Source organism: Scophthalmus maximus, chromosome 5, assembly GCF_022379125.1.
Source record: "Scophthalmus maximus strain ysfricsl-2021 chromosome 5, ASM2237912v1, whole genome shotgun sequence".
Lineage (NCBI taxonomy): Eukaryota > Metazoa > Chordata > Actinopteri > Pleuronectiformes > Scophthalmidae > Scophthalmus > Scophthalmus maximus.
In genome coordinates, this window is record NC_061519.1 from 6,670,944 (window position 1) to 6,696,892 (window position 25,949).

Sequence of the window (25,949 nt, forward strand, 5' to 3'; positions counted from 1 at the left end):
CTGTATGAACGTGCCATAACACTGGCATACGGTAACATACATGTCAAGTCAGTGTGCTGATGTTTTGTTCTCTCCTTGTCCTGTTTTAGCTGTACAAACCCAGTCATAGCTTCTAATACGGCTTCAACATGACGCCCTGTGCCAATTGGCAGCCATGTTGGAGTCACTGATTCCTCAGCAAGGATAGATTTTCAAGAGTTTTTAAATTTTCAACATCCGTCTCATCCAAAGAACCAAAATAAATGCGCAGTAAAAAAGTGATTGGACCATTACAGTTTAGATGATGGCACCATGTTAGCTTGCATTATACAGATTATCTGCAGACTATTGTCTTCCTAACACACCAAAATGTGTCAAAACAAAGAGTAGACAAGATGAAATTAGAGTTTTCATTCATTACAAATGTACTCAAATCCCCACCGTTGTTATTTCTTATACATGATGTTCATTTTGTAAAATGATAGACGATAAGGCACCGTATTCACTGGGCGTGGATGCGGCGCCCCTTCATTTATTTAACTGCTGTAACAGTAGTTTGTTATCACATGTGATGTGGATTGTTCTTGGAAATAACAATGATGACGTACTTCACAGGGTCTGTAGAAGTGTATGATTAGTTCTTCCGTCGTTTAGTGTTTGAAAAAGTTGACGAACATTGCAATAAATTGAATTTTCAAATCCTAGTACTTGGAGAATCGAAAAAACTTCAAAATCACCAAACACATCTTGCCACTGACAGGTTACGGCAGTCAGAACATTGTGGGTTCTTGTCTTTTCCTAAGTGCTTTATACTTAGTACACGAGAATTAAAAAAAAAGACCCTTCAGAAAAGCTGAACCCTGAATTCCCCTCTTTGAAAAATGTTCTCCAGTCGTTTCATGACAATGTCAGATTGTTCTCATGATGAAGAGCTGAAAATTGGCCACGCTGCGGCTAAATCCGCAGTTTCTCTGGGGGGCAGCACGGCGCCCACACGCTGGAGAGAGTTTCACAATGAACTTGTCTTCATCCAACATCAGGCTGGCCGAGTGTTCACAATATCAAAATGAACTCTTTGAGGGAATAAAAAACAACGTCCCCGTACCAAGCTTTAATGAATGGTTGAAAGGAAATTGGAAAAGTCTTCTGCCTCAGTGTTAAAGTAGCAGCTACTGTATGTCTGCCTGAAGTAACAAACAAGAATAAGAAATGCAAGAATGCATGGTGTACAACTCTAGCTAACAACATACATACATATATACATTCAAACCACAGTTTTGACTTTAACTGAATACAATCAGTCTTATTTTTAGCCACAGGAGTCTCACGACATTTTTCAGTCGGTCATTTGTTCCATCACCACTTTGGTCCAGGGTGAAATCTGTCCGACTATTGCGTTGATCGCTGAGGCATTTGCTGCAGACACTCCTGGTCCGTAGAGAATGAATCCTAATTTCTTTAGTGATCCCCTCACTTCATCCAGCACCACTGTGAGCGTGCTTATTATAAATTCTAGGGTTCAGACAAACTCCTGCCTTGATACCTGTGTGTGGCGTCCAATTACTTTTGTAACGATCTGACAATCAAGCCCGCCAGATATGCAGCATGTCACTTTTTGTATGTTTCAAAAACAGATCTGTCCATGAGGTCAAATACCCAACTACACATTGAAGTCCAGCTCGCTGCTGCTGTTACTGTATATCCTCAAATAGTGCCGAAGGCAATAGGCTTTTATCTGAGGCAGGCGTATTGCCCCCAGTCTTCCCGAGCGAAAAGCCCAACACCATTAGGTTTTTTTTTTAAGGAAAGAGTGTTGATACCCCCGTTTGATATCATTTTCATACATGGATGACAGCAGGCTTGACTTGTTCTTGTGTACACATTGTGGTCTGACTGTTTTCAGAGAGTTCTCCATTGAAACTGGAAAAATAGATCATAGATGATGATTGATGATAACGTGCTTCACGTCAGGTTATTCCACCCATTGGCAGTTTCCCGGCACGTTGACATGCTCGTTTTCCTGAGCAAGAATTTAATTAATTTTAGGTTTTTGGAAAAACTGTGTTTCCAGAAGCCCATGTTTTTTTGCTTTGTTTTAAAAAAAAAATTTTTTTACCCTTACAGGCTGACAGCGTTTGTTCGACGTCAAGTCAAGTAAAGTATGACCCGCGAATTGAATTACGTTTTTGTAAGGAAAAAACTTTTTGAAGTTGTGAAAAAAAGAAATCCTTAAAGGGTAACTGTGACTGTTTTGATTGAGAATGAGCATTGCGTGTTGGGTAGGCTGTGTTGCTGGGCATCGTTATTCCTGCAGACAGATGCGTTTCGTTGTAAAAATAGGTCTAGAAAAATGAGTACTCGATTGGTCCTCGGAGAATTGACGTGATCCCTCCATCTTGGAATTCACTACGCGTGCCCATCCCTATAACCCAGTTATGATGTTTGTATATGCAAAAAGGGGGTTTCTGACCGGCTGGGTTGTCTGGGTCTGCTCCCTCACACTGAACACCTAAGAAGATAACTGACTGACGGAGCGCTAAGTGGATTGGGAAGACATACATGTCCTGACTGTTACTGGCTGAGTGAGCGCCTGACTGACGGAGCAGCTAATTGACACCGTGTCTCCGTGCCGCTGGGTGTCTGGTCGGCATTGAAGAGAATGATTCATGCCGGTGTCGTGTGGATCACAAAAGAAGTTGCCGAAAAAGTTCTCTCTTTCAAAACTTGTAGTCAGGTGTCTTAAAGCCAAGGTGCAGCTCCAGCACCCCGTTTATGGTTTATTCATAATGAGACTTCGCGACCCCCCCGGACTACCAGTGACCAGACTATCTGACGGCTCTGTGAGTGTGTGTTTGTCAGCGCTCGCGCGTGTGTTTGTGTGTGTGTGTGTGTGTGTGTGTGTGTGTGTGTCTGACTGAGAGACAGTGAGACAGAGAGTGTGTGTGAGTTAAGTCTGGACAGGCGATGTGGATGCTGTTGGCTGCCTTCAGATGGCTAGTCTATTCTGATGGAAAGGGTTGGTTGGGTTTGTATTTGTCTCACACACACACACGCACATAAAACACACACACACACACACACACACACACAAGCTGCTCGGAGGTTGACATTCTCCTTTTTTCACCCCTAATTGGTCCTCTGGGAGTTGTCAGAGGTCTCAGTGGCTGTCTGCAAGGTGACAACACACACACACACACACACACACACACACACACACACACACACACAGCCCAGCATCAGGAGAGGCAGGAGATGGAGGCGACGGAGGAGGAGGAGGGAGGCTGTGATAGTCACCTGAAGGTCATGAACATTTATCACTCTGTTTGTGGAGATCAGAGCGGAAGCGTCGCGTCGCCCCCCCCTCGGCTCCGCGAGACTGCCGCGTGACTCCAGACTGCTCCGACAACAGTCCCACCGTGGTTACGGGCATATTGTCAACTCACACACACTGCCCAGTTGTACGTCTGTATAGTTGGAAAAGGCCCGCGGAGATCCCTTGGGCGATGTGTGGAGCTCTCTGCCGGCGTGGGGAGTATCGGTGTAATTGAATAGATTGAGCAGGTTATTGCCGTGCTGTGTTGCGAAGGACCCGCACCAGGCGGCTTTGGACATGTGCCATTTGAAGCAGGCCGTGGGATTATGAATCGAGGGTGCTCTCGCCTTTCTTTTCTTCTTCTCAGACTCTGATGACAACAGTTGGGACGAACGCATCACCCAGTCGGCACGTGTATGAGCAGCATCTTGTCTCTCGTTAGTCATCATAAAGCACTTATTAGTGGTAGTAGAGCCACACGAATAGCGATTAATAAGAATAATCATTTGTTTTGCGTATCAAGTAACTCGACATCCACAGCCGGCGCGAGGCCGACAACACTCCCCCTCCGGTCTGAGCTCGTCTAATCGCCCCGCCGTATCCCCGCGCACTGTTTACACTCAGTCATTTGTACAGTTAAGCCGCGTGAGCAGATGGCGCCCCAAGATCCACTGCCGATAGATAGGAATGAACTGCCAAGAGTTCCACGGGTGTTTGTTCAGCGGCTCCCCCGTCACCGCACCGGAGAGCTCCTCCGGAGAGAGGAGGATACTGAGGCTCCAGCAGGTTTCTCTGGAATGATCCAATCTAGTAACCAGTGTGAGATGATCAAGCACAATCGTCCTGCCGCGGGAAGGAACAGGGCTGCGGGACATAATCAGAGCTTTTGATGTAGCTGCTCTGTAGCCCACTGCTTCCCACACACACACACACACACATATATATGTATATATATTAGTTTGAATATTTTTGCAGTATCTGCATATCCAATAGGCCTTACTGAGATGACCTTATTCCCTATTTAGATAATATTAATAGATCTCAAGGCGACTTTCATATCATTGCCAAAATTATTTTAAGTCTGTGGATACCTGAAAAGATGGGTGCATAATTGGGATTCATCAAACTGTGGTGTGTCCCAAAGCAAAGTTACATATTTATAGTTGTTTTTTTTGTAACCCTACTGACCGCAGCTCTTTGCAAAAGTCCACTGTTTTATTTCGTTTACACAATGAATTAAACAGTTTGATGAGTTTTTATTTGTCCGTGAACATTCCAGAGTGTTCCGTGATGCAGAAGCTGCACTTCGGAAAATGAAAAGATACGCGCACGGCCAAGGGAATGTTACGGGCGTTCATGTCGTCAGTGGGTCAGGCCGGTGACACTCATGAACAAAGGACACAAATTATGTGTAGATGGGAGAATTCATCTGCGGTGACTCTGGATCCAAGGCCAGTACTACACCAAAATGCTCTGACTTTTTGTCGGAGCATTTTGGTGACTTTACACACGCACTAGAATAACCAGGCAATTAATTTTTTCCTGGGGGGGGGGGAGGGTCCCTTTGAAAAGCTGAAGGCTCCGGCCTCTTTCACGCATGGTAATGGCGGCGGCGAGGCTCGTTAAAAAGCAGAGTGAAGGCAGAATCAATTAGTCTCCTGTGTCCTCTTCATCTGATTCAATTAAAGCCTTTTCCACAAAGCTCCGACTTAAATGGGCCTAATGCAGCACAGACACAGGGCAAGATGGAGACGAGGACAGGCCGGGAGGAAGGAGGAGCAGCGATGCTTCGTGCTCCGTCAGTCTCCGGATTCGAGGATACGACAGCGTGCTATTTAAATACCACAATAGGCGCAATTGTGTGATGGGTCACTTCGTCATTTGAATCAGTGCGTTGAAGACCTCCCTTCACGAGCTGCCTCGGAGAAGAGCGTCCATCACTCTGTTGTCCCAAAGTCTCTCCGAGCGCTCAAAACGCGGCACTCATCCGGCGCGAACAAAGTCTCAACGGAACGGGACGGGTTGTATCTGCGTGGAATGAGGCGCAGATGTAACAAAAATAGCTATAAGAATATTATTTGTGCTTGTTGCAGCAAGACGCTGACAGAGCGCTGCGTGGGAAGATAAAAGCACATTTTCCTTTCAGCGCCGTAATTGCTGTGTAAGAGGTTCTTCCGTATCCTTCAGCATGACTGGCTATGGATTTATCGATCCAGTGCAGTATTTAAGAGCACAACGCCGCAGCGTTTGGACGCCACGACCGTTGAGTCAGTGGTCATTCTGATCTTTGAGGGAAATGTTGTTGTTTTTCTTGAAAGCCACGGACCTTTGTCGCTGTGCAGCAGGGGAGAGGGAGATGTGGATCTCGTTGGTCCATGTTGGAGCAACGAGCATTAAGTCAGTGAAAATCTACATGTATCTGCTAAAATAGATGATGAAATATTAAAGCCTGAATTTAATCCAAACCATAGGGGATTTAACAGTAGACACTTTAAACTGGGAACTCGGGTTTCTAATGAGGTTGAGCAAAAAATTCAGAATCAGTCCCAAAATCAACACTTTTGGGATCACAAGAAAAGGAAATCCTGCCAGTCAAGTCTCATTTGTACGGAAGAGTATTAGGGCCAGGCATTTGGGGAAAAAAATGAGAGGAGGAAGATGTTTTTCAATCCTACATTTCGCGAATAAATTTGAAATGTCGAGGGATAAAGTTGAAATATTATATCGAGAATAAAGTCGAAAATTGTGACCCCTTAAATAAATTTAATCAATTATTTTTTGTTCTTATGCCTGGCCCTTTCGTAAATTTGCAAGGGCAACTTTTTAAAAAAAAAAATCCCTCAGACAACAAAACTAAAAATAACTGGAAAAATGTTTGCCAGTTTCCGGATTCCAGTTATCTGCATTTAATAAAAAAATTGTTTCCACAAACGTTCATTAAATCCCAATAAAAAAAGAATCTTCACAAACAGAATTCCTTGTATTTGCGACAAAGAGGTCTGTTTCCCCAGAGCATGTTCTTCTCAGAAAAAACAAATAACCTAAAAAATATATTCACTTTTGGAACTTTATTGCACCTAAACCTTAAAGGAAGCATCTGAAGCCACATGCCGATTGTTCAGGACTCGGAAGCTTTTAAAATCAGCGCTCCATGGGGAACTCTGCTGGTGAACGTTAGGGAAGGCACTGTGTCGCAAAACGACCAACGCGTGGATAGACGTCCTGGTCACGCGAGGCTTTTGATGAAAGTGGCGGACAACAAAGGAAGTGGAAATGAAAAATCCATTTTATTGTGAAAGTGTGCATTAGGGCCCAAAGGCAACCCCCCCCCCCCCCCATCATTTTAATGATGTACAATAACTACTAACAGCAGCGGAGCTTCTACTGATGTCCGAGCTCTGGCAATCTACAAATGTGTGACCCCATTATTCAATTCATCTAAAGCACTGGGGGATGGATGGATGGATACAAATTATGAATACAAGTACATTTAAAAAGTCTGTTTCATTGCATGCACTTAGTAACTCGAAACATCACGGATCATTTTGCATTGTGGATGAAAGGTCAATGGAGCGGGTGACTCGGTAATTCACCGCTGGAACCGGAGCCGTTCTAAAAGTGGGCGGGGTCACTCGTTGAGCTCAATATCTGCTGCGCTTTATAGTCAACTCTCTTGTCCCAGTCGGGATCCTGTACAACGATGACTCTGGTTTTCCAGTGATCTGATTGGTCAGTGGTTGGACTGGTGACCGGCTTTGATCTCTTCGACGTCAGGTTAGCCGTTCAGCATCAGTCACCATTGTGATTTGGCCCCGGCAGGTAAACCAGAGTTAAAGCCGAAGTTGAGTTAAGCACGCGACTGTCACTCGAAGCGAAGTAGCTCACGGCTTTGTATCAAAGTGCCTTCGAAGACCGTTTGCGCCTCGGTTTTCTTACCGCAGTATACCTATCTGTATGAAGAATGCTTGCCGCGTCCATCACATCTATTTCAGGTAACACAGCCGTGTGTCACATCAGAGGGTTTTTCGGTTGGCAGCGTTTCTATGAACGCTGTTGATTTGCATATCATTACATCTGGAACTCACCTCTGTGTCTCTTCCTCTCCTGCAGCCCCTTGTTTCCTGAAGGACTATGACCGGTGGCTGCGTCTGCCTAGTCGCGGTCGTCCAGCTGGGCAGGTAGACAAAACCTCCGTGACCTGCAGACCCTACACCTTCCTCCAGGGAAATGAGGACTCTCTTGCTGGCCGCCACGTGGCTCTGCCTCGGCCCGTCCCTGGACGCATTGTCTCTGGGTGGACGGAGGACGGAGGCGGCGGACGGAGGAGAGAAGCCGCTCCGACGAGTGAGGCGAGGCTGGATGTGGAACCAGTTCTTCCTGCAGGAGGAGTACACGGGCAGTGACTATCAGTACATTGGCAAGGTAAGAGCTGGACCACCGCCAAAAACAACGCGCTTCCACATGGACGTTGACAGGGTCCCATGTGTAGTACACATACTGTACATATTCATTACACACGCAGTATGTGGACTGTATACTGGGCCCATTTACCCACATATACAAAATGAAATTAAACTAAACTTCAAACAAGATTAAGAAATCGTATAATTATGACAATTTCCTCATATGCTAATCCTCAAGTGTTAGAATAGTAGAGCTTCAACAGTTAATCGATTAATCGATTAGCAATCGACTCCAAAAATAATTGCCCAATTTTGATCAATCAATTAATCTGTAGTATTTTTTCAAACTTCCCTGATTTCAGCTTCTTAAATGTGAATATTTTCTGGTTTCTTTGCTCCTCTGTAACAATAAACTGAATATCTTTGGTGTGTGGACAAAACAAAACAAAACAGGGGAAACAGGATGGACATTTTTCAGACATTCTTTGGACCAAACAACTAATCGATTAATCGAAAAAAATAATCGTCAGATCAATCGATAATGAAAATAATCGTTAATTGCAGCCCTAGAAAATAACCCTTTTTTTCCAACTGCATGAGTTCATCAATTTCCATGTAGAAAACCTTTAAGAACTGCTATATTAGAAGGTCTTGGCCTATGTAGAAGTCCTTTGAGATAATGAATAATTTGGTCTCATACATGAAAAAATAAATCACAAATAAAACCAAATATATAGAAATTGAAATAAGAATATGAACATATTTTTTGTAACATGTAAGATGTAATTATGAATTCACATCTTTTCTCCGTTGTTTATTCTGTAAAATAAGATAAAAAATTATATCGGCGCATATCAGTAAACATATACGTTTCTGTCTGTAAATATGGCTCATATCGGCCAATTTTTATCAGGCAAAGGATGAACTGGTCTGGCTCTGAAAACAAGTAAATAACACGTGGTCATAGTTTCTGGTGTTTCCACTTCATGTTTCAAACCATGTGAACATTAACATAATTAGAGGCGCCCATATTGTCGTGGTTCAATTTGAACATCAGGCGGAACGTGTGACAATGTGTGAACCGTATGTTCACAGTTTATTATTAAGTCAGTGAAGTGCAAAAGGTTTGTGCAGCATCTGTGGGCTGGATGCGTGTAGGCCTGTCACAATTACTACACTTTGTCGCACAATATTTTGTCCCAGAAATTAGTGCGATAAACAATATTATCGTCATTTAAAGACCATTTTTTTGATACTGAATCGTGTGAACTCGCGGTTTAGGTCTATTGGTCGTTGCGCGTCCAATCCTCCGCGATTTGTGCTTCTGCTGAATAGAAATGTTATGAAAAGTTTAGACTTGATAACATTTCTATTTTCTATTTCTTGGAAGGTGCTTTTTGCATATACTTTGCATAACCCAAAACTGATGTCGACTTTTTGTCAGTCTTGACTCCTTCTTCAGTACGAGAATCTAAATGTGATGTCAGTCATTGACTCGTGGTGAAAGGCTGGCATCTGATGGACATGAAGGACCAAAAGTGCCAACATTTAAAAATAAATATAGAAATCAACTGAATATTATACAGTGTTTCCCCTAGGTTTACTGGTATTGGCGGGGGGGGGGGGGTGTTAGGGTTAGGGCTTGTTAGGTTTCACAAATCACATTAAGTTTCATCCACATCATTTATACAGGAATGAGTAATAAGGTTTATAAGGAAAGTGACCTTAAATGACTTCTGCTTGGCAGAAAATACTAAACCTAAATAAAATAAAAGCTATTTTTATGTTTTTAATTAAAATTTATTTAACTTTTCTGTGGGGGGGGGGCTCACGTTGGCGGGGGTGGGGCGCCCCCCCCCCCCAATTCAATGGTAGGGGACACACTGCTTTATAGATAAATGCATAAAAAGATACATATATACACAAATAAATGCAATTTTTAAAATAGAATTCTTGTATGAATTGACTTCTGTATTGGTACATTTCTACATTCAGCGTATTATATAATTTGAGTCATTTATCTATTCGTTTAGGTTTTTGCCAGTTTCAGTTGATACATAGGAACATACCATGAACAAGTGAATGCATCGTATACAGAAACTGAACGAAGTAGATAAAATCATATTTTTAAAATCGGTCTTTTGAAGCTCCCACGGGCAGGGAAGGGTTCCCATCCGTTCATTCATAGGCGAGGCCTCGGTGAGGCCGGTCATGAAACATGCCGTTTGATGATGCATTATTGCTCCTGTAATGAGGCGTATAATGTTCACTTAGCGCGCACACCGATTGAAGGGACACATATGGATTTTTGCGTCTAACTGGCTGCGGCGTTGAATATCCAGAGGAGGTTCTGGGCCCATTAGTGGAGTGAGAACACGGGGAGGATTGTTGGTGCCGGTTTGCTGTTTGATCAGTCGCCAGATGCCGGGAGGTGTTGTGCTGCTCCGTGTGAAGCCGGCTGTCTGACAGCACGAAAAAAAAACAAAAGTCGGCTTTGAAACAAACGAGAGTTCGCCGCGATTGCGGTGAGCAGAGGGAGACAAGCGCCGGGTGTTGCCTTCACTGCGGTGGGGGTCGACTGGCTGCTTTCTGTGCAGGCAACAATTTGGTTAGGCAAATATTAATGTTTTTTTTACTCCTGATACCATTAAGAATCATGGAGTGCAGAATAGATATTCAATCCTGATCCAAGTAGTTGATATGCAGCTACGCAGGTGTACAGCAAGCATCACCTTTAGATGCTGCGGACGGCAAGCAGCACGAGCGCCGAGCTGCCTCCGTCCAGCTCCATCGTCAGGGAGCAGAGGAACAGGAAGCTCAAAGGAGAGAAAGCTTGTGCTGTGGTGCATTTTGTGGGCGATTGATTACATTGAGCTCACGTTTTAACGCCGAAACTCATCGTCTGAATGAGCCGTCGGTCCACAGAACTGAAGGGCCGCATTTGACTCATCGGAAACAACCGATTCAATCGTCGTCCAGAGTCGTTGTTGAACTGCTCCATGCATATATCATCAATCACAAAGTCACACCTGTAAGATAAAGTGTATAAAACCACTGAGAATCAGCAGAGAGCGCTGCCGTCAACTTCAGTCGCGCTGCACCTGACTCAGAGATATCAGTCTCACGGACATGACAGATTTGACTATATAACTATAAGTCGCCGACAAAAGCATCGGTTCTTTGTTGCAGGTGATTATAGATACATGAACACATAGTTATGGACAATATATTCAATATCTGTGAATACGTTCTTCTAAATATTACACACTGTAGCTTTAAGAATATTATATCACCTTTTTCCCAGCTAGTAATCGTTTGTCTCGTAATCAAGTCACAGTTCATGCCACAATAAGTCCCACTGCTGCAGGGCTGTTCAGTAAAGTTAGAAACAGCAGTGAGCAGAAAAAAGTCCTTCTGTGGTAGTACCTCATAAATACGGTGCCCCTGTCACCACGAATATGATTGTGAACAGTCATGGGAGACAGCTGTATGGCGGGGGGTGCGGCATAGCAGAGACAGAGATCTGGGACACGCGAGGACTCCGGAAAAGCCCCGCCCCCAAAGTGCGGCGCGGTGAAATGTCCGCAGGCTTCGTCAGCTCGTGTTCGGTGAAAGGCGCGGAGGTGTTGCAGCCCCGCAGACTGACAGATCAAATCAGACCGAACACCGCTGGAGAGGAGAAAAGGCAGCACGGATCAAAAGGGAGAGAGCGGGAGGCAGGAGAGGGAAAGAAAGGCAGCGAGCGAGGGGGGAGGAGAGGGGAGCAAAGGGAATGTTGGTTCGGTAATGTGGAAAATATTCACAGAAACCGTGTCGCCGAAAGGAAAACTGAGCAGGGGGACGACAGGTCGGACAAAAGAGCAGCAGCAAAGAAACGAGACGACAAAAAGTCGGGGGGGGGGGACTTCCACTCTCAGTTTCCTCTGTCGACTGCTGCAACGATATCTGCGTTCATGTTTGTCCATATGCGCCTATATACAGTACATTTTCTAAATTGAACTTCTATATATTTGCTTGTAGTTTCATAGTTTCTTGATGAAGTAAGGGTTAGGGGTTATGGTTAAACTGTAAACTATTAAACCTCGATTACATTTCTTCGTCATAAGAATTTGATACTCTTAGGAATCATTGCCCAATTTTCAAAACATTATTTTACTATGTATATAGAAATTGGCCTATTGGTATTGGAGTTGTTTTTCTCCCATGTCTGTCGGGCTGATATGTACCGTCAATTCAGTTTTGTCAGTTTATAATTATTGTCTGGCATGTTGTGTCTAACACTCTAAAATCTGACACGTGTCATGTATCATGATGTTTTTACAAAACAATCCCAATTTAAGGTCCACTCTCCAGCTTTTTGGAGGCTTTCAGTCGGCCTTCATCAGGACTTTGAACCACATCGCTGTCCCACACTCAAACACAGCAGTGCCCTGATATCTCAGCGTCGATGATAGTCGTAATATTTTGCAAATGAATTCCTGATATCATGTTTTGTAATGCACATACGTGGAGATATGCGTCCAAAATCATTACAGCTTCTCTCCGTCGTGATGCAGTATTTGGCTCCAACACATCTATCTCTCTCGCACTTATCTACATCCAGAGAAACAGAAATCAAGCAGATGAAGGAGTTGATATGTTCTGTTTATGATCTGTGTGTGTGTGTGTGTGTGTGTGTTACAGATGAACTTGACTGATAGTATTTTTTATTCTTATTATCATTCAAACTTCCTATAGACGTGGTGATAGACCACGTTACTGGCCACGATACTGTCAGAATCTGATATCGGGACCGCCCTAGTAAAAACCAAATGCTGGTTTCAAACACCGGGCGAAACACGGTGTCTCTCTTTCGACAAACCTGGTAGTTAGGGATGGGAAAATAAATCGATCTTCAATATGTCGCGATCCAAAAATGTTACGATGCATTTCAGTCAGTCAGAATAGGATATCGCGACATTTCCTGGTATAACGAGATGATCCGGGATGACGAGCAACAAAAATATCCCTGTCGTAATTACACACTTGGGCCAAAGCCAGATACCTTTTGATCTGTGCAACGCCTGTGCCCAGCGAGCGCATCTTTCCAACCGCAGATTAAATTGCTACCTCCCGAAGGTCTCCAGAAGATGTGGATTAATAGATTTTTCTCAACAAAAATATGCGCGAAGCTAAGGATGTGAAGTAAAGCTGCACCCAACATGTGACAACCTCTTGCAGCTGAGTTTGTGTCTGTGGCCCCGGGCAGCGTATGTGTTGATTTATTTTGTATTTGAAATGGCTGAAAATGAAACATCAGTTCTGAATATTCATACGTCGCTGCACTGTTACTGTCGAATGGTGGTGGTATCGAATCGCAAACCTCATATAGTACGTCGAACGGGATCGTGAGATCCCTTTGATCGTCCCATCCCTACTGGTAATCGACTCGGGGTTCTCCGGGAGCAACGGTGACGCGGGGGTCTGGTCGTCTCTCCCTCGACCGCTGTCGGTGCAAGGCGGGGAATACGCCGAAAGCGCTGTTGTTGTCATTACTCCCGTTACTGGCGATGAGACGGAGGGAGCTGAACCGTGCTGAACCGGGCTCCTCCCCAGCTGCCGAACAAAGGACACGGTGACTCGAGATGACATGAGGAGACAGAGACACAGACGCGTCCACAGAGAATCAGGAGGGTGAAGAGGCACCTTCCTCGGATCCACGTGAACGCCGCGACCTCTCACCTCTGCTGCGCTGGGAGTCCACCCTTAGAGACCGTTGAGTCAACACGTGAGCCCTGTTGGGATGATTGTTCTGTGTGTGTGTGTGTGTGTGTGTGTGTGTGTGTGTGTGTGTGTGTGTGTGTTTGGGTGGGTGTTTGGGTGTGTGTGTGTGTGTGTGTGTGTGTGTGTGTGTGTGTGTGTGTGTGTCTGGGCTCTGGGCCGGGTGAAGTAGAGCCGCTCTAAATGTTTTCAGAGCACATCACTGAAACACTATCTGCGTTTGAGTCGCTGACACAGTAGGGGGGTGTGGGGGGTTTATCAGCAGCGAGGCAGGAAGAACCCGAGGGAGAAAAAATAGCTTTCTGCTGTCTTTGAGAAGCACCGCGAGCATAGAAGAGTCTAATTATCCCCCTCAGTCGCATCGGAGTCGTCCACATTGCTTTTTTTCAGAGGCTCCAGTTTGTTCCGGGAGTCACGTCGTCCACTGGCGCGTCCGCCCGAACTGCGGACTGAAGATTTGTTAAAAAGAAAAAAACGGGAACCATTTGAAGTCAGTCGGCGCTGCGGTAGTCCACTGTACTTACAGCATCTGTCATGTGTTTCACATGTTAGCCTTCTTCCACAAGGCAATACTTGCACTCCTTGTACAAAATGTATATAGCTTTTGAATGGTCTTTTCTATATATAGTTTTTTTCCATGTTTATTGTGTATTTATTGTGGATATTCCACCATCCAGTGCTGCTGCTGTAACAAGTGAGATTCCCCGGTGTGGGATCAATAATGTCTCATCTCATCTCACCTCATTGTGGGAATGGGCAAAAAGGTCGCGACTCTGTCATGGATCACCTGGAGAATTCACTCGCACTTGAAGGATGGAGCGATTCGAATTTGGGTGGTTTAAAGGTCAAGGACACGGTGACCCCACGGGCATACATTTTTTCCGGCCATAACTCAAACATTTATACGCTGACAGGCAATCTGCAAATAGTATCTTTGACTAAATCTCTTTGTCGCCGTTGATGCAGACTACAAGTTGACTGGTCGGCAGAGACACTGACCTGTGAGGTCTAGTTTTGTTGTCTTTTGATAAAATGTCATATGAAAGGGACATAGTCATGCTTCGATACAATCAAAAGACCAAGTTATGGCGGCGCTGGTGTGGCGTCTGCCACTGAGCGCCGGGTGTTCACCTCCACGCAAAGGTCCAGTGACTCTAGTCTAAAAAAAATCATCACACGGCGCCTTTTAACAAACCAGGATGAATCAGTGTGACGTCGCAGTCGAGCATTTTAGTTTGATCGTGTCCTGCAGACGTCCCGTTGAGTCAGCACGTAAACTCTATCTGTCGTTGCTAGGAGCAGTAGGTTAAAGAAATACAATGGTGTCATCTATTTTCATAGTGAGCCCAGCAATTAAGACTATTCAATTTATATTACTGACACAACTTGACACGTGGATAGATTTGGATTGTCACGGTGTAAACAGCAGGTATGACAACTGCTACGTGTCGGACAGAATCGGATCCTGTCTCATCCCCTCTCACTGTGAAACTGGGATGAAAGACAGTAACAGTGAGCCTTGTTTCAGTGGAGAGGAGAAAAAAAAACTAATATAGAAAAATAAGCACAACGCCTTTGAGGGCCAAATCTGAGTTTGAGAGAGCTGTCAAAACAAAAAGTTGAGCGAGTTAAGAGTTAGAAAACAAACAGCGGGGGCTCATGGCCAGGCCCTCGAACACATCACTGGTCGGCGAACACCCAAAGCTGCCTGACGGCCTCCGCGGATCCCCTCGTCGCTCTGGTGACAATCGGCCTAATGAGGACCCTGATTCCGCCCTTTGTCACATGAGGGTGATGAGAGCGACGGGCCCCTGGTTGCTGTTCGGCAGGCGAGCTTGCTCCTGTCGTCACGGATATCTTTAAACAGGCAAAAGTCCCTGCATGTTTTATGCACGCTGTCATAATCCCTGTGCCTAAGAACACCTATCGCACTGACATCTGCAATATTAAAAATCTTTTCATGAACACCCGTCCAAAGCGGTCAGCTTAAGACCGAGCGTGTTGCCTCCAGTGGAGGAGACCGCGGCCGTGGACCAACAGTCCACTTCCTTCCAAATTGTACACACTCATAGATATCTGTACCCTACATATACCTGATACCAATCCAACTAACCGTCCATCAAACAAACACCAGACAGGGGTGAAATCATAACCTCCTTGGCGGAGGTAATAATCTCCTTTCTGCGACTCTTTCTCCTGCACCGGCTCGACGAGTCATTGCTGTCCAGACAGCAGAGCTGCCGGCGCCCGTTTCTGTATCGGTGGTACAATGTGGCGGAGGAAGCAGCTGCACAGAAACGTTTGCTTGGCTCCTCTGACACCTCTGAAGACCCACATCTGGTCTAAAAATATACCACGGGCCCGCACGCGCCCTTGCCAACCTCGCCGCTAATAAGTCTCCCTCTGGGGGGGAAAGCCTCCGGGGCCGTCAGAACACAAACATCTCGTCTCCTCAGCAGGACTCGCTGCAGATCCGCCGCATCAGCGCATGACTCCCCTGTTCTCGCCTCTTATTTCTCACCACAGCACCCGCAGATGTGCGTCATGAGCACCCAAATTCCTAACTGTTGGTTGTCTGGCAATAACAAAATAAAAAAATCAACGGATTGAATCAGACATTTTTATATTTCTTGATTGTTTGCCGTGGCGGCTCAATCTCTCAGACACTGTTGGTTTTGTTGTCTTGGGCATAAATCGATGAAATCAGTGTCAGCGTCGGGCAAAGACGAGGCGAGACGTCAAGACGCAAACATCCAGAAAGGTGAAGAAGGCCCGAGGCCGTCAGTGTGTGTCCGGAACGGACAGTTCTCTGGGGTAAAAGAGCTGAATTTAGCCACATTTCACAGGGTTTCTGCATTGTTATAAGATCAATAGCCTCAGCAGACCTTGGGGTTTTTTTATTCTGGGGGTGGGGTGGTGGGCTTCAACAGCATTGGACTTCTGTTGGGACAGAGATACTCAGTTGAAAGGAAAATCCTCTCATTGACAACCCAGCAAAACTCCGACAGGCCAAGTCTGCAGATTTTGATTTTTTTTTTTCTTTTTTTCTACGAGGAGGAAGAAGAAGGGGCTGCAAGTCAGCACTCTTGTTCCCCATCAGGGTTCACCGGTGAGAGCAGGAAATCTCAGAGAGCGACCCAGGCACTGAGAGGACAGAGTCACTCGTTTCCCTTCTTCACATAAAAGTCCCACATTATGCACCTCGGCTTCCTGAACATGTAAAAATCTATAAGTGGATGATGGTCCGTGATAACGGAAAACCCTTTTGTCCATGAGTCAACTGACTCCACACACAACCAACAACTATACTGTCACATGTACACATGAACTTTCATCTGCGCTCCAGCTGAAGTGGAGCTGATCATTGTCATGACCCTGTTCTGATTGTGTTAAAGGAGCATTTCAACACGTGACATAAGATCGCCGCCAAACCTACCGTCAGACACGCCAACAGTCAGACATGCCCATCGTTAGACCGCACCCACAGTCAGACACGCCCACCATCAGACCGCGCCCACGGTCAGACACGGTCAGACACGCCCACCGTCAGCTGTTGAAGCAACGCGTATGCGTGAGCGATCACTTACTGATAACCTTGTTCAGCATGTGTGATGACGAGAATAACTAATCGGCATATTAATTCACATCATTTACAGTGCAATACATTGTGTCAGTTCCTGTTCAGATATCATAAGAAAGGGAGGGAGGCAGAGTTACTGCTGCAGGTGTGAGAGTAAAAGCAGGAGATGTCAGAGCAGATCTGATGTTTTCTGCTTCAGGCGCAACACAGAAACTCTTTCTGCACTCTTTCCCCCTCAGAAGATCCTCGTGATGTTTCTGACTTCATGGTCCGAGATAAACCCGTCACCCTCCTCTTTTCCCTCCACCCACTGTACTGTACATCAATACGCACTTTTATTTATTTATAAACATGCAAGGGAACTGTTGTGGAGAGGTTAGATGTGAAGCTGGAGAGGCAGACGCACCATGTGTGTCTGGTCCCGTCCATCAAAGGAGATGTAGAAGGACGCCGTAATGATTCACTCCATTCCTCTGAGGAAGTAAAATGTAAGACCGGTCACACTAAATGACTAAATACTTAACTAACAACTCTCCTCTCAGGATGATGAGGCTGCTCATATTCCATAGTGTTATTGTCTTCAAATCCTATGAAAATACAGAATGCAGCTACGTGTTAGTCCATCTCTTTCCTGTCTGACATTCATCTTTCAAAACCATACAAATATCTAACTTTTTTTGGGGCGGCGGGGGGGGGGGGGTTCTGTCATACGACTGGTGACAAATTTTTTAGCAAATGTTTCATAACAGGAGGACGTTACGAGGACGTTGGATTAATCCACATTTGGTCGTCGGAGTATTTCGGGCAGCTGCACTTCTCAGTATAGGAACTATCAGCAGCGTAGAGGTCGCTCATACGGAGGCCCGTACGTACTGTGTTCAGGAGTTAAGTCTTCGATTACAGGATTTTGAGAATGAAGTCACTTATTTTGAGAGGGAATTTTTTTTTTCTGCAACTTTCGCAAAAATCAAGCATTTCCCTTTCCCAGCGGTCGTGCTGTAACTCGTACAGTGGCTTAACAAATAACCAATGGGTATAGCTCAGACTTATTTACAGTTCGAGCTAAATGACTCTTTTGTTCCACCCATTACTTTTAGTTATTATGAATTATTAAAACTGGGAAGTTCAATGTCCACCTCCACTCAAAATAGTGTTTTTCTTCTGTTCCTGTCCTCTAACATGTCTGACATTGACTACAGGGACTGGTATCTGGTGCTTTCACATTCCTCTGCTGGAGGAGGAGATTTCTGTCTTTCACTTCTCTGTTATTTGAAATGCCAATGAATGTTAAATGATGATAAATGTGTGTGTGTGTGTGTGTGTGTGTGTGTGTGTCCCTCTGCAGCTCCAGTCAGACCAGGACCATGGCAACGGCGTGGTCAAGTATGTTCTGTCCGGCGAGGGGGCCGGCACCGTCTTCGTCATCGATGAGAACAACGGTGACCTGCACGCCACCCGCCGCCTGGACCGCGAGGAGAAGGCTTTTTATATCCTCAGGGCCACAGTGGTCAACAAGCGCACCGGTCAGAAGTTAGAGCCGGAGACCGAGTTCACCGTCAAACTCCACGACATCAACGATAATGAGCCTCACTTCAGCAAAGAGGTGTACACCGGCAGCGTGCCGGAGCGGTCGGACATCGGTAAGAGCTCCCACTGACACTTTTACTCTTTGTCAAATAGTGCACAGTTTTTCCAAAAGGCCAGATCGTGTGACGTTTGTCTTTAATATTCGTTTGGATGTGTATCCCTCAGGGACGTCTGTCATCCAGGTGACAGCTACAGATGCTGACGACGGCATGTACGGGAACAGTGCCAAGCTGGTGTACAGCATCAGCCAGGGACACCCGTACTTTTCCGTGGACCCCAACACAGGTACCGCTGACAAATGACTGTATGTGAGCTATGCTTGGTACAGACCCAAGCATTTTTGGTATTGATGCAGATCAAAAAAAGCTATTAGGTCTTGTTAATGTATTTATTTTATAAGGGTATTTACCTAAAGATAAATCAATATTATATCAAATATATATATCCTCTAACACGGAGGTCATAGGTTGTTTGCTGAACCTCAGACCTGTCCAGTAGCCGTTCGTCGGGAAAAAAGAAGAAAGAAATCAAAGTCAAAGCTTCAAAGAGTTTTGCCAGTGTAACATTTGAATGTGAAGTACCAGCAGGATGTTTGCATTAAAGCAAGACTGACATTTTGGGCAAATGTCCTTGTTCTTTCAAGTCTTTGGGCTGCACATGCAGCCGACCTGCCTCTGTACTTGACACGTGGATGAAGCTGATAGAACATTAACATATCCCAGAAGGCCACTGTCAAGCCATTCCTTAAACGGTGTGTAACCAGGGCAACTCGCATGATGGCGCAGAAGAGAGCAGCAACAATAGAGCGAAAGTTAAAGCAGCAGTGACAGAAACTAAAATAATAGGTGAACTGCTGACACTCAAACACTGCATCTCATTTACGGTTGGATCGCCGACTTTAAACCCGCCTCTGCATCCCAATCCTCCATATTCATTTTATTAGAATTCAATTTATCTTCCGCCGGTGTCTGTACACCCGCAGCAGAATTTAATTTGGGCAAACAGGCAGCGGGGACACGAGGCTCCTCTGTGCCGCGGCTCCGTCGGTTTAACCCGAAACGTCCGTTTTTCCTCGGCATGAAATGCTGAAAGAAAAACTAGTGATGAAAAGTAAACTCACGGCGCACTTTCACCTGCGCTGGTTATGTTCACACTACACCGACAACCAAAGAAGAAAAATGGCTTTGTTGCAGTTTCTGCTCATCGCAGCCCTTTGTCGATCTTATGTACTTTCTTCTGTAGCCATCCATTTAGAAAATCAGCAGACTGAATCTCCCTCTCTCTGCTCGCAGAGGAGTCAGGGCCGTGGTCAGATTGTGGATTACGCGGCGGCGATGGCCCCCCCAATTCTCTGGTGCGGAGAGAGGGAAGTGTATTTGTGGAAGAAAAGGGCAACACAAACATTTACTGCAGTGACCAAGGCCTCTGGTTTCTCCACAATAAAAGCCTCCTATTAGCAATAACTTGATTATTAGATACGATTACGCTCGACCACATGCATGCATCATTTCCTTTTAATCTCCTGTGTGTGCGACGGGGAATGGTCCAACGTAAATAGTGTATTGATTTCATGAGAATCCAAAGGACTCAAAAGTGAGTACGTAACAGTTGTAATTAAAGGAGATGTGATTTGTTTCTGTCGGCCATTAGTTATTGCCCCCGTTGCTTTCTGAACCTCACTCATACGTCTCTGCGGGGAAAGAGGAAACAATTCATTTCAATGCAACCTAGTGTTAATTGGGGGAAAACGACGAATACTGCTACAAAAAGAAGAGCAATTGATCACAAGTCCGCCTGGAGCATATTCACACAAACAGATGAAACGGTGAGGGTTTCCGTCATTACGCGGAGTGTTTGTTGGGTGAGCTTCACAGGCGTCTGCCAGTCCTTATGCTAAGCTAGGCTAAACGAGTCCTCACTACTTATTATTCATTTTTGCCACTTCATTTGTATTAATTCAAAGTCAAACATTTCTTTTTAACCAAATTCCCTTTCTTCTGTGTCCCTCAGCACCGAAATGATTTGTAAATATCCAGACACAGGTTTGAAAGGGTTTAAAGCGACACTATGTAACTCTTGCACCTGGTGATCAGTTCTGTTCGGCTCCATGTCTTTGCAGTTAAATGGAAATTCGAATCTCTTGAACGGGGAGACGTGACTGCGTAATCCCACTCACTAGACTGAAGCACAAACGGACGGCGGACGTTCCTCACGGTCCCCTGGGCGGCTTGGGAGGTCGTCCGCGAACAGGAGGGCGGACGGTTCGATCTCCGCCTCTCCTAGTCTGCATGCCAAAGTGTCCTTGGGCAAGACAATTGTCGTGTTGAATAGCGGTGCCGTATGAATGTGAATGTGACTTGTGCTCTAAAGAGCTTTGAGTCGTCGTTAAGATGAATAAATGAAACTTTACAAAGCAAACTTTACAAAGCAAACTTTACGGACACAAGGGCCCTACCACTGGAACGAATTAGAATATTTGAAATACAAGTGTGGGTGTGTCTAATCGTGTCTGCAGAACAAGTAAGACGCTGTAAGAAGCTGTGCATTGGTTGGGAAGGAACACGGGAGCAAAGTGCAGCTGTCTTGGTGGCGAATGTCCCTTGATCTCACCCTTACAAAGACATGTTTAACTGGAAAAACGGCAGGAACTGTGATTGTCGGATGAGCCAATGACGCTCAGCCCGTTGTGGGACCACCAGAGATGTGAAAAGCACGTGTTGATGTTTTTGCTCAGGTGTGATCCGGACGGCCTTGGGTCCCAGGGACATGGACCGCGAACAGAGGGAGCACTACCAGGTGGTGATCGAGGCCAAAGACATGGCCGGCCAGAGAGGGGGGCTCACAGGAACCACAGTGGTTAACATCACCCTCACTGATGTCAACGACAACCCGCCACACTTCACTCAGAGTAAGTGAACAGCACCGCTAACACTCATTCATTATTGAGAGCGGGGGGCACGACAACTGTTGTGTTCTTCCTAACCTCTTTAGATATGAACAGTTTAACCACAAGACCCAAAAGCATGTGATCACGTCCGGTCGTTTCAGAAAACCTCTATCTGCCGCTGACTTTAAATTGAACAGCCACTTGACTTAGCTGTGGAGAGAACACACAGGGTGGCTGAAATGTCACAGAGTTTATGACCACAAATCAAGTTTGCCCTCAGGAATCAACAAGGTGGCTGCACGGTGGCGTAGTGGTTAGCACCTTGGCCTCACAGCAAGAAGGTTCTGGGTTCAAATACTGGTTCAAACCAACCAGGACCTTTCTGTGTGGAGTTTGCATGTTCTCCCCGTGTATGCGTGGGTTCACTCCGGGTTCTCCGTCTTCCTCCCACAGTCCAAAGACATGCAGAATGGGGTTAGGTAAATTGGAGCCTCTAAATTGAATGGATCTTAAATGGATAAAGCGGTAGATGATGGATGGATGGAATCATTAAGGTGCATTGCATTCAAGAGGCAGCACACGCTACATTTTATAAGAAAGGAGCACTTGGGGCAAAGTCACAAAAGCATGTGATCACGTCCGGTCGTTTCAGAAAACCTCTCTCTGCCGCTGACTTTAAATTGAACAGCACTTGACTTGGCTGTGGAGAGAACACACAGGGTGGCTGAAATGTCACAGAGTTTATGTCCACAAATCAAGTTTGCCCTCAGGAATCAACAAGGTGGCTGCATGGTGGCGTAGTGGTTAGCACTTTCGCCTCACAGCAAGAAGGTTCTGGGTTCAAATCCTGGTTCAAACCAACTAGGACCTTTCCCGGGAGAAATAACAAACCGGGAGGAGTCCGGGAGATAGATACAATAATGGCTCATGAGGGAGTTTCTGTTTGCTGATTCTATCGATCCAGAACTTTCTGATTCAGACAGCTGCAGAGTGTCTTAACACACATTTCAGTCCGACGGGAGGCTGAAGTTCAGGGCGAGGGAGAGTTGGCCTTAAACAACAACAAAACAGCCCATCATCTCTAAAGTTATTACTGAGAACAGTAAGTTATGCAGTGGAAGCAGGGCAAGCATATTGGCTTCATATCCTGTTGACCTGCCGGGGTGAGGGGTCAATATTGTGTGGGCAGTTGGTGTGTCTGCAGCAGCTGGAGGAGCAGAAGGCGAAGGCAGCTACTGTTTGCCAGTAAATAATGTTGTGACTACACAATGACATCATAGTACAGTAGGTACTGTAGGGGAAGACAGGAACTGTTGTCTTCCAGTCCCAAATTAGGGACTCGAGTGAATCACAAAGAGCGAACCCGAATGAGACGTTCTGGTCCAGTGAGGCCTCATTGTTAGGGCGATTAGATCCACACCGCCATTGCCAGGGAACGGAAGGTCGCGTCTGGAGGGGGCTTCGAAACAGGACACTCCATTCACGCCGGTGTGCCGCGGTCGGTCTTCAAAAGGGGCCACGGAGTTGACGACAGAGATTGAAACGAGGCATCCAGGCCGAGACAGTTTTAGATCACGGGGTGGGGGATTAAAAGTTAGGGTGACAGTCCAAGATGCTCCAAGATGAAGAGGATTAAGGTTCGATTGAAGTGGTGGAGGGGGTAGATTGGGCTCAGGCGGGGGGGGGGGGGGGGGGTTCAAGGTGAGGACATCCTGTTGGTGCCCCAGCAGTGAGACATCCAAGCCGTTAGGATCAGTCAGTTTGAAAAGGGGCACAGGTTTTCCTGACGTGTGGTTCCTTGTTAAGCTCATTCCAATGATGGATCCACAACAGTCACAACAACGGCACACTGTTGATGCAACACTCTGACTTTGTCTGCGCCACGGCCTTGTCACGGCTCAGTAAGTCACTGGGCTCAGCTCACATATACGCCAGAGGCCCCGAACCGCCGCGCTACAGACATTTGACCCTAATGATGCTAATAACTGACACTAACTCCTGTCCGTCACAGCGGGAGCACCGCTCACTCCAAACATGCTGATCTTCTTCCCTGTCAAATCATTTCTTTTCCAGTGGAATTAGTCCAAGTAGCATTAATTCTTCCTGAAAGTCTTCATACAGAAATTAATTAAACTTAATTCATCCTAATCACGGGAACAGTCTCACTGTAAACATGCAGGCTTCCTACCAAACTCTCTTCAGACCCGTGCTGTGGTGCGTTCGCTGTAGTGCTGCATATTAATCAAGTCTAGGTTGCCTTGCTACAACACGTAATTACACAGTTTTTTAATCTGCAGATTATGATTCAGAACAATCTGCCAATCATTTAGTCAGGAAATATCACAAATTACAAGTTCAAAGTAACCTCAAAGTAAATCGTTAAGAATTAGTAAGAATTTATTTTGTCAATCATGTCCAGTTTACAGTGATGGATCGGAGAAAAGCTGCAGTTAACAACAAGGCTGTTAACAACACTACAAAAGACTAATGTAGAGTTGAACTTCAGTCGTGACGGTTGGGCGAATGCTTTTGGGAGACGACGGAAAACAGCGGCCATTACCCCCCCCCCCCACCTTTTTTTGTATAGAATTGGTTCAACGTGACTTGTTCAGTGTGTTAACAATAAGATGACTACCCCTCAAGTTTCAGTGAAACTTCTTTCAGCCGAGGAAATAGTCCCTGAAAAGTGACAACGTGTTCTGTGGATCATCCCGAACAACAGCAGCACCATCTCTAGGCAAACAAAAAAAAAGTACAGGACGGCCTGGGGCCCTTGAGGCCCCTCAAGGGCCCCAGGCCGTCGGGGGTCCCACGGGATCGCTGTGTGGAAAATTTAGGAATATTCTCTACGAAAGCACAATATACCCTGAAGCGACAAGGGCCTTCAGGCTGCCCTGCATGTTAACTATTGTTAAGGGTATCTTAAGTTTTCATACTGTTATTATATCAGTGAGTATTATACAGTTCATATGGTGCTTTTTTATATTCTTCTGCATGATTCAAATGACTATTTATACTTATACTATATAACCACAGTATAAGCAGAGTGTTTCTTTCTGAACACTTCACATCAATGCTGGTTCACAGTTAACTCTGACGACGTGCTTATGTTGATCGTGTGATGGGGTTGAAAGCCCTATAACACTTCAACGTGGTCCAAAAAGTCAGTTCTTGGGGCCAGAAGAGTTTCTGAGTTTCGACGCAGTAGAGTTTATTCTTCCATTAGGAAACAAACCTCCCTCTTTTCCCCTATGAGCTCATCGAGCTGAGTCAGACGATTTCTTGTCCAAACCTGTTCAAACCTCAGCCTGACCTACTACTCTTCTGGACGAACTGCGATCCTTTAAACAACCGCTGTGCTCCGCAACAGAGCGGTGCATTTTCTATGGAGCTACATGAAAAGACCAAGTTAATTAATTTAGTGGAGTGCAGTGTTTTAGGTTATCATAATACTCAGATTCAATGTATGTGAGACATACAGATTTAACGTACTCTATTTAACTCTATCTCTACTTCTCTATCTCTGACTCTCTATCTCTACCTCTGACTCTATCTCTACCTCTGATTCTATCTCTACCTCTCTATCTCTACCTCTGATTCTATCTCTACCTCTGACTCTATCTCTACCTCTCACTCTATCTCTACCTCTCTATCTCTACCTCTGACTCTATCTCTACCTCTTTATCTCTACCTCTCTATCTCTACCTCTCTATCTCTACCTCTTTATCTCTACCTCTCTATCTCTACCTCTGACTCTATCTCTACCTCTCTATCTCTACCTCTGAATCTATCTCTACCTCTGACTCTATCTCTACCTCTCTATCTCTACCTCTGACTCTATCTCTACCTCTCTATCTCTACCTCTGACTCTATCTCTACCTCTCTATCTCTACCTCTCTATCTCTACCTCTGACTCTATCTCTACCTCTCTATCTCTACCTCTCTATCTCTACCTCTGACTCTATCTCTACCTCTCTATCTCTACCTCTCTATCTCTACCTCTGACTCTATCTCTACCTCTTTATCACTACCTCTCTATCTCTACCTCTCTATCTCTACCTCCGACTCTATCTCTACCTCTCTATCTCTACCTCTCTATCTCTACCTCTGACTCTATCTCTACCTCCCTATCTCTACCTCTGACTCTATCTCTACCTCTGACTCTATCTCTACCTCTCTATCTCTACCTCTCTTTCTCTACCTCTCTATCTCTACCTCTGACTCTATCTCTACCTCTCTATCTCTACCTCTGACTCTATCTCTACCTCTCTATCTCTACCTCTCTATCTCTACCTCTCTATTTCTACCTCTCTATCTCTACCTCTGACTCTATCTCTACCTCTCTATCTCTACCTCTCTATCTCTACCTCTCTATTTCTACCTCTCTATCTCTACCTCTGACTCTATCTCTACCTCTCTTTCTCTACCTCTCTATCTCTA

The 25,949-nt window shown here is 45.4% G+C and overlaps 1 protein-coding gene across 3 annotated transcripts in view; it reads left to right on the forward strand.

The window, feature by feature from the left end:
- The window catches only part of LOC118311160 (cadherin-6), a 72,083-nt gene that overhangs the window by 18,498 nt on the left and 27,636 nt on the right, over positions 1-25,949 (forward strand). Inside the window, exons 1-5 of one of the 3 annotated variants that reach the window (XM_035634761.2) lie at positions 7,086-7,284; positions 7,403-7,714; positions 18,381-18,675; positions 18,788-18,907; positions 21,357-21,530. In XM_035634761.2, the coding sequence (XP_035490654.1) occupies positions 7,520-7,714; positions 18,381-18,675; positions 18,788-18,907; positions 21,357-21,530 (784 nt within the window). In that variant the 5' untranslated portion in view covers positions 7,086-7,284; positions 7,403-7,519. Of the gene's footprint in view, positions 1-7,085; positions 7,285-7,402; positions 7,715-18,380; positions 18,676-18,787; positions 18,908-21,356; positions 21,531-25,949 lie in introns of those variants that run through there. The other 2 variants (XM_035634759.2, XM_035634760.2) reach the window with 2 other exon arrangements.